The sequence below is a fragment of the Mus pahari genome, chromosome 20, assembly GCF_900095145.1.
Source record: "Mus pahari chromosome 20, PAHARI_EIJ_v1.1, whole genome shotgun sequence".
NCBI classification, from domain to species: domain Eukaryota; kingdom Metazoa; phylum Chordata; class Mammalia; order Rodentia; family Muridae; genus Mus; species Mus pahari.
Window position 1 is genome coordinate 7,693,823 of NC_034609.1, and position 9,283 is coordinate 7,703,105.

At 44.8% G+C, this 9,283-nt stretch overlaps 1 protein-coding gene across 1 annotated transcript in view; it reads left to right on the plus strand.

Moving 5' to 3' along the window:
* Positions 1 to 9,283, plus strand: part of Tbc1d9 (TBC1 domain family member 9) — a 104,406-nt gene that overhangs the window by 44,932 nt on the left and 50,191 nt on the right. Inside the window, exon 2 of the mRNA XM_021220208.2 lies at positions 501 to 611. Within this exon, the coding sequence (XP_021075867.1) occupies positions 501 to 611 (111 nt within the window). The remainder of the gene's footprint in view (positions 1 to 500; positions 612 to 9,283) is intronic.

Sequence of the window (9,283 nt, forward strand, 5' to 3'; positions counted from 1 at the left end):
CCCAGAGCTCGTGTCTCTAGCTGCATATGTAGCAGAAGATGGCCTAGTCGACCATCATTGGGAAGAGAGGCCCCTTGGTCTTGCAAACTTTATATGCCCTAGTACAGGGGAATACCAGGCTCAAGAAGTGGGAGTAGGTGGGTAGGGGAGCAGGGGGTAGGGTTTGGGGACTTTTGGGATAGCATTTGAAATGTAAATGAAGTAAATACCTAATAAAAGTTGGAAAAAAAGAAAGGCTAGGAGTGTGATACTCTTCTCTTTTCTAGACAAGCTCATGTAGTTCCAGGTGATCTTGAAAAATAATAATAGTAATAATAATAATAATAATAATAATAATAAAGATGAGAGCATAGGGACCCAGGGGCCCTGTCAAAGGCCAAGGTGACAAGGTGAGAGGTGTGGCTGTCAGGAGATCCCGCTGGAGGGCTGTGCTCGCACTGTCTGGTGATGAGGGATTATGCCATGGGAATCCTGACCGCTTCCCTCTTCTCTATCCTCAGGCCTCCTCGTGGGCACCCTCGATGTGGTATTGGACTCCAGTGCCCGAGTCGCACCGTACCGAATCCTTTATCAGACTCCAGACTCTCTGGTCTATTGGACCATTGCCTGTGGTAAGTCCCAGTATTCAGTAATGCACATGTTTGGGAAAAAAAAAAAAAACCAAAAACTTCCAAGTAGCAGCCGCTTTGGAAGGAATGTGCTTGTTAAATGCAATCTCTTGTCAGGTTTGGGTAATGAACCTTGGTCACTTTAGCACCAAAGTGTTGCTGGCTTAACATGGTGAAATTTTTCACTCTGAAGTCTCATTGTGGTCATACAGTCTCCAGCTGGAGGAGAAGGAGCACACAATTTGAAGTTCAGCTTACCAGAGAGCAGTAAAAGGTGCGGCCCAGCTGAGTTAATGTCTTCCCTCAGGTAGCACACAACATGCATGTTCACGCTCTGACTAGAACCGCTCAGATGGACCTCACTAAGTGCGAGGGAGGCTGGGATCGAGGAGGAATTTGGGGGAGGTGTAGATGTGCTTGCCAAGCGGCCCCTCATGTATCAGCACAGTAGCTCCTATAAGTGAGATTATTATCTCTTCCGATAGTCCCTGTGGTGTCTCACAGTAGGGCTAAAACACTTACATTCACTGTTTACTTAGGCAAGTAAAATAAACAGGAGTGTCCGTTGGCTATTTTGTTTTATTATTTTATTTTGCCACCTTTTAATTTTTACATTAATAGCCTCTACTTGTAGAATAATTTTGCCTTTATAGGAAAACTGAACAGGTAGCTCAAAGACCTTCTACTCCATGCACCTCCCAACCTTCATTCCCACCGTTACTAACAACCCGCTCCAGTCAGTAGTAATATACAACAGATTAATATAATATAGATGGCCACAACTTGTTCAGAATTCCTTAAATCTTCCCAGTGTTATTTTTCTCTGTTCCAGGATCACACCAGTAACACCACATTATCTGCCATAACCTCTTAGGTTTGTCCTGGCTGTGGACAAAGTTTCCCAGGAGACCTTGCTTGGGATGACCTTGACAGATATAGGTTAATGGTGTATTGTGGGATTGCTCCCCTATAGGACAATTTATTTCTTTATCTACTGCACTCCTGGGAATTGAACCCAGCCTTCACGTGTACTCCAATAGGAAGCTGGGGGAAGTGTTTCGTTGGCTGTGCCAGTAGTTGCTTGGGAAAGTTGAAAAATAGTTTAGAATAATATAAAGCTGCCCCTGGAGCGTGGAGGGTAGGATTAAATTAAAAACACAGACGGCTGAGGAGATGGTCAATAGGTAAACAGCGCTTCTCGGGACCGGAACTTGATCCCCAGAATCCACATAAGAAAGCTAGTGTGCTGTGCACGCTTACAAAGCTAGTACTGATGATAGAGAGGCAGCTGACCCCCTGGGGGGTCACTCCTCCTTGGCTGCTCAAGACCGGTGAGAGACTCTGTTGGCCAGCCCCTGGGGCACAGTACCCGAGGCTGTCCCCTAGCTTTCACAGGTGTGCACACACACCTATACATGCATCTGTGTATACATGTACACCAATATACACATGACTATGCTCATCACACACACACACACACACACACACACACACACACCAAACTAAAACCCAGAAAGGACATTAAAGATGGTGGAGAGGAGCCATTATAGCCCTTTACTTTACGAGGATGCTCTCTGGCTGCCTCCTCACTCACTGCCTCCTGGATGCTTAGGGGCCCTGCAGAGTCCTCGGGGCTCTTGGACCCCTTTGCAGTCTTCAAGGCTTCTTGTCCCCCAAGTCAGGTTTCAGTGATGTGAGAGCTGCCTTGTGTGATCCCCTTTCCTGTTGACTGCCTGACATCAGTGCTCTTCACTCTGTTGACTTTGGGGCGCGGCCATTCCACAGAGCAGCCCTTCCATGAACACTCACATGGGGTGGAACCTAGCTCTACAAAGCTGAGTTGTTCCCTAATCATCTGCTGAGCCAAGGCTAAGGAACAGTAGGCTGTAACTGGCGGTGGCATAATTTATACCCCCAAAAGATGTACCTCCACTTTTCTAGTAAGTAGTGTCTGTCACAACTGCATGATCTCATTGTAATACACCTAGGATACCTTCATCTTTTATGTATATTGATTACCCATGGAGCTCGTCCAGAATTTCCTTACAGAACACTCCAAGGAAGTGACGAGCATTACAAAGTCCCATCCACCTAATTATTCTTTCTTAATGATTTTTTGATTCATTCATTCAAACTTTAGTTTGAAATCTAAATGACTAATTTTAAAAATAGACCCTCCTACCCCACAAACGTTTCCTCAGTGCGCTGACCTTTCTGCTTATAATCTTCATGTTAAAGTGCAAAGTTGGTAATTGGTAGGGAAATATGTCAGAGGTCTTTAAGTTTATGTGTATGTCATGAATTATTGTACATCAAGAGAAAATTGGATTCTATGGTGGTTTCAATAGGAATGCCCCCACCACCCCAGACTCACGTGTTTGAATGCTTGGCCCATCGGGAGTGGCACCATTAGGAGGTGTGGCCTTGTTGGAGGAAGTGTATCACTCTAGGGGAGGGCTTTGAGGTCTCATATGCCCAAGCTATGCCCAGGGTGGCTCACAGTGTCCTGCTGCCTATGGATGAAGAAGTAGCATTCCCCCAGCACCATGTCTGACTGTACACTGCCATGCTTCTCACCATGATGACAATGGACTGAACCTTTGAAACTGTAAGCCAGTCCCAATTAAATGTTTTTCTTTATAAGAGTTTTCATGGACATGGAGTCTCTTCACCGCAATAAAACTCTAACTAAGACAGGTTCCTTGGAAAGCCGTAAATATCACAAAGCCTTATCCTATGTGGAACTGTAAATTATCTATGAGAGTGAGGTGAATTAGGAGAGCGTCAGCCATCCATGTCTGGGCATGGCCCACCTCTGTAGATCAGCAGGACTCTGAACTGTAAGTCCTGGTATATGGTTTGCCTTAGATTTGAGTCAAACTCCCAGACAAGAGGAATTTTCTAGACCCGTGGGTAAGTGTAGCTTATTGCTAATATGGTAATTACCTTACGGGGAGCATTGTCAACTGAACTGTTTGATGGACACCCCTCCTATTACACAGTCTGAACAGGCCCTTGGGTTGGTTGCCCATTGCTTTGGTCTGACTTTGTTTTGCCAACTCAGAATCTCATCAGGGTCTTTTCAACCATTCGGTTTCAGAACTGATGGGGCCACCAGTCATCATCTCGTCAACTATCATGTTTTAGGAGGGCAGGGAGGGGCAGTGTTCACATTCCCAGTTATAGCTCCTTATGTAGATAGAGCTCAACACTCATTGTCACGTCCCTGTGCTCTGTCTGGCACCATGTCATGGGCACCATGCTGGCTTCATGATTACACATTCTTTTAGTCAGTACTTGTAAGACCCAGAGAGTAACCAAGCATTGCTAATGGTTCTGCTCCTTGTCATTTCCTACAGTAGACCAAAAGCGTCAGCTTATTAATTGTCCTTCCACGTGAGATAGACCATATGGAAGTTGAAAGGCATTTTTAGAACCAGTGTTTCAGTCTATGTAATTCAAAGACATTCTTATGTGTATGCATGTATATGAATTTTCATGTGTGTGCAGGTGCATGTGTGTGATGGTGTGCATACATATCATGAATGTGAGAGCTAGAATGAAATGTAAATTGTCATTGCTTAAGTGTTTTTAACCTTGCTTTCTATGTGTGGCCTTGTATCTCATTAGCCCGAGGCTCACCAGTAAGCTATGCTGGCTGGCCAGTGAGCCTCACAAATGTACCTGTCTCCCCAGTGCAGCGATTCCAGGCTTGTACCACAGTGCCCAGCTTCTGCCATGTGGGTTCCAGGAGACTGAACTCCCATCCTCATACCTCAAAACAAAACAAAAAACGCAATCACCGCAGCCCTCAAGAACCAGTCTTATATCTTTGGGAACACAATGACTTAAAGGAAATTTTTTTCTTTTTTTCCTTTAATTTATATATATTCTTTGCAAAATAATAAAATACAGATAAGAAAAAGCATTAAAAAGGACAAAGCTGTGCTACCATATCAGAAGTCATCAAATCCTCTAAGACCTGAGAATATAGATACATACTTTACATACTTTGTATATATTTATGTTTATAGGTAAATATATGTACAATGTATATGTACTATATGCACTTATATTTGTGTATACTATCTATTATATAAAGTATATAATGTGTACACATAAGCATTTTAAAGCAAATGAAAATTAAAGTACAGCATTAAAAACAGTTTCTATATAAATAAAAGGGCTTGCAATATTAATATTAATAGGTACTGATTTGTTGGGTATACAACATCATTCAACTTGCCATTACACTCTCCTTAAAACATCTAAGGTTGTTTCTTTACAATTGTATTCTGAACACCCTGCTATCAGTGAATAGTTGTCTTAGCTAAACCACTGGACAGCCTCTTACATCACCTTGGAATAAATTTATAGAAATAGATACTGGTAGTCAAAGACTACCCATGCTGGCTCACTGAGATGGCTCAGTGGACAGAGGCATTTTCTGCTGAGCCAGGTGACCTAAGTTAGGTTGCAGGGTCACATACAGTGGAAGGAAAAAAACCAATTCTAACCTCCTTATATATGCTTGGCACACGTGACTAGTGCCTCCCAGCCCCCGCCACCACACACACACTCAGAGACGGGGTGTTTAAGGAAGAATGTCGAATATCTGCCACCTAATTGTCTTCCAGGAAGATAAGAACATACACTCCCTCCATTAGGTGTTTTGGCACTGAGTAAAGGACACCAGCCACTTATCTTTACTGCCAAAGCCAGACAGGCTCCCCGGAGCTCTCTTGTCTCCAAGTGATTACAGTGTGACAAGCATGTTGTTAGGACCCGTGAAAGATTAGAAGCAGTTATGAAAGCAGCTGGTGGCCTGTGCTCAAGGAGTTTCATAGACATGCTTTCCTGTGGTGATCTGGGCACAGACATCGGGGTGCCGAGGGCACCAGAGACCTGCAGAGCGCACGTGACTGGGCAGAGGTCAGGCAGCTGGTTTCTTTGTGTCCACAGGCCGGAAGTTAGAAACGTTTTCTGAGCCCTGCATCCGGGTAAAGTTTGGTACTCTGCTGCTGTTGTGACGGTCCTAGCAAAGAACCTCTACAGGGCTTTCTGTGCTCTGGGTCCATGCTAGATGTGCCAGATGCTGTCATCCTGAGCCTCTAGCACAAACTAATAGAGCAGGTGTCATTACCTATGTAGCACAGAAGAGAAACCTGAAGTACCAAGAAGTTTCTTACATCACCCAGTGTCCCATCTGCGTTCTAGTCCTTTATAGGAGATTCACGGAGTAATGACTTTCAATAACCTGGGTCCTTATGACCCTGGAGAGTCTGACCTTCGTCCCTATGACCCTGGAGACCTATACTTGTGAAGTAGGGGAAGGAAGGGTGGCAGTGAGCAGCAAATATGAACACGGGTGCAAGAGCCACAAAGTTGGGATCCCATTCATAGCGATGTGAAAGGTCCTGCTTCCTCCTCTGTAGACGATTATTATGGTCTTGCTTCCTGGGCCAACTCTGCTGTAGCCCAGCATTGGGGAGTGCAAGTAGCAGAATGCTGTCTTTTAGCATTTGTTTAAATTGTTTATGGTGATAGCTCTGACTAGATGCGCGTTCTGAGAAGGTAGAACATTTCAAGTCACAACGATGTTTGTGTGTGTGTGTGTCTTTTGCCTTGTCCTCCAAATACCAGTTTGTTCCTCTTCCATACAAGGACAAATATAAGTTTGTCCTTTTCGAGGTGCTGAGGTGTGCCACTTGAGGTCCCCCTTGAGTGTGTACTGATGTACTGAGTTTGAAGCCAACTCACTCTACATGACAGCATCTCTTAATAGAGACTGGAGAGAGCAGGACACAGTGATGGCCGGCCACTGGCACCTCGGTGTGCGGGGCACTGGCCATTTCTCTTGCCTTCATCAGTGATGGCAGGCAGGCCACCAACACCCCAGTGTGCCGGGCACTGGGTGTTTGTCTTGCCTTCATTTGCAGGTTAACTTTAAACCTTTTGTGTATGGCTGCATTTTGGAGAAAACCACAAGGGATGTCTTTGTTGGTTTCCTTTTATTTGAGTAACTGAATGTTGTATATTTGAAGACTGAAATGCGGCAGTGATCTACTCAGCCTGTTTCGAATCTGAAAACCCTAGAAACCCTTCAGGCCCTAGAAGGTTTAGTGGGCTTTGTTTTCTGCTCTGTTGCTGTTTGTCCGACTGTTTTAATATGCAGACTCTTATTCTCTCTCAGTCTCTTCCCACACACCCTAACAGCGAGAAAATTTCAGGGCAGGCTACAGTCTGTCTCAGGATCCAAAGTCCAATGTGCATTATGTCAGTATGGCACAGGAAATAGCCAATGGACATCGATCCATGGGGCCTTAAACCTTTGTTTTTAACCCTTAGAGCTCAGGCAGGATAAATTCACTCTGCAGGTCTGTCTTCAAATTTCTTCTAATTTCAAGTACACACAATGGGCTTGAAGATACATTTTAGGCTGGGTGAGACATCAGACCACAATGACTCTGTGTTTTCTGTAATCGTCATACATAACATGTGTTACACATGTGTAAGACATCCTGATGACTGTCCATAAATCCTCTAAACAACAGCTTCTCATTTTTCAGAAGCTAATGTCTAACCAACCTGAAGGGCATCAAGTGTGGGCCTTGTTTTTTCTTAGCAGAGCTCTTTGGGTGACCTTCACCCCAACTCTAGCTTTCTTTGTTTTTCTAGCTTAGTCCAGACAGCTCAGCTTGATTTTTCCTTGTTCTATTTCAGTAAATGGGATCTTTCCAGAAAATTAACAGCCAAACACTTTCTTTCACTTCTGTTTCTGAACTAAGTCTGTATGGCGTTTTCCTTCACATGGTGGTTCAACTGGGTTCAAGAGAGAAAGGTATAGTGGCAAAGTGTGGGTTTGCCAGAGGTGAACCACAAAGGCTGTGGGGGATTTGAAGCATGAGGCTGGCGTGGTAACGACCTGCGAGTGGGACCTTAGTGAGCTGGGTGGAGAGATTTTGGAGCTCTGAGTCAGAGAGTCTCCACGAGATAAGAACTGGCCTTCGAGACCTCTGGGGCTGAGAGTAGCTGGTATAGCTCGGGGACTTGCTGTTTAGTATTTCCTGCAACAGGTGGTGCCTAAGGTGGGACACAAACCCAGGACTCTGAGATTAAGAGTCTCACGCCCTACCGACTGAGTTCATTCACAATCTTGCACAAAGTGCTCCATGAATAGACCAGGTCCTGACAGTCACGGTGAAAGGGCTTCCTGTCAGGTCCCTTCAAGCAGTACTAACTGTGATTACTGGGCACAAGAATGACATGGGTGTGTCATCGGAGGACAACCTGTGGGAGTGGGTTTTCTCCTTTCAGCTTGTGGGTCTTAGGGATTGAATTTAGGTCATCAGGCTTGGCAGCAAGTGACATTACCTGCTGAGCCATCACACATACACGTACACGTACATGTACACACACTTTTCAAGACAGTCTTACTGTGTAGTCTAGGCTGGCTTCAAACTCACAACAATCCTCCTGCCTGAGCCTCAAAAGTGTTGTGATCATAAACATGTGCAACCATGCTTGAGATATGACTTTAAGCAGGGATGGTAATGCATAATAGGGGAAGAGTAGGTGCCTCTCAACTTAATGTGTGCATGCACACACTATTTCTACTGTAGGTATGGGTGTGGTAGAGTTAGATATACATAGCTCTGGATAGAGAAAATATGGAAGCCAGGTGGTGGTAGCACATGCCTTTAATCCCAGCTCTTGGAAGACAGAGGCAGGCAGGTCTCTATGTGTTCGAGGCCAGCCTTGTGTACAGAGTGAGTTCCAGAACAGCCAGAGTGAAAACAGAGAAACTCCCTTTAAACAAATAAACAAACAACAAAAGAAAGAAAGAGAAAAGATTAAGAAAGGAAGCAGCCCAAAGCAGTACAAAACTAAGATGCATCTGTTCTGTTCTAAACCTTAAGCTTGATAAGTGTTTCCAAACATGATAACCAAGGAGTGCTGGGGTTAAGCAGAGCCAATAGGTTTGATCATGTAGGTGTAACAGGGAGTCTAACTACTGAGCTGAGGAGATAGTCCAGTCAATAAAATGCTTACTGCACAAGCCTGATGACATGAATTTAACCCCTAGTGTCCATGGAATTAAAATTAGATGTGGTGGCGTGTACCTGTAATCCCAGGGTGGGGAAGAGGGGGACCCCAGCCTAGCCTCATTGCTTAGTCCTGATATGTAATATTTACTGTCATCTTGACAGCATGAGAAGCTCCAGAATGGCCTGGGAGATGGGCCTCTGGGTACACTTGTATGGGGCTCTCTGGGTTATTTTAATTGCGATGAGAGACCCCCACCCACTATGGGTGGCACAATTCCCTAGCTGAGATTCTGGGCTGTGTAAATAGAGAAAGGGAATGCATCCATCCCCCTGTTTTAGACTATTGATGGGACTCAGATCAACTTGTTTCAAGCCCCGCGGCCTTGATTCCGCTGCCATGTGTCAATGTGCCCTTGAACTGTGGGCCCGAATAAGCCCTCTCTGTCAAGTCTCAAGTTTTGTAATACCAATAGGAAGAGGAAGTTTCTTCCAGGTCAACGAGAGACCCTATCTCAAAACTAACTTAGATGGCATCAGAGGTGTGATGCCCAGACGTGTGTGTAGTTGACCTCTCTGTTTCTCTCTGTCTCTCTCTCTCTGTCTCTCTCTGTCTCTGTCTCTCTCTCT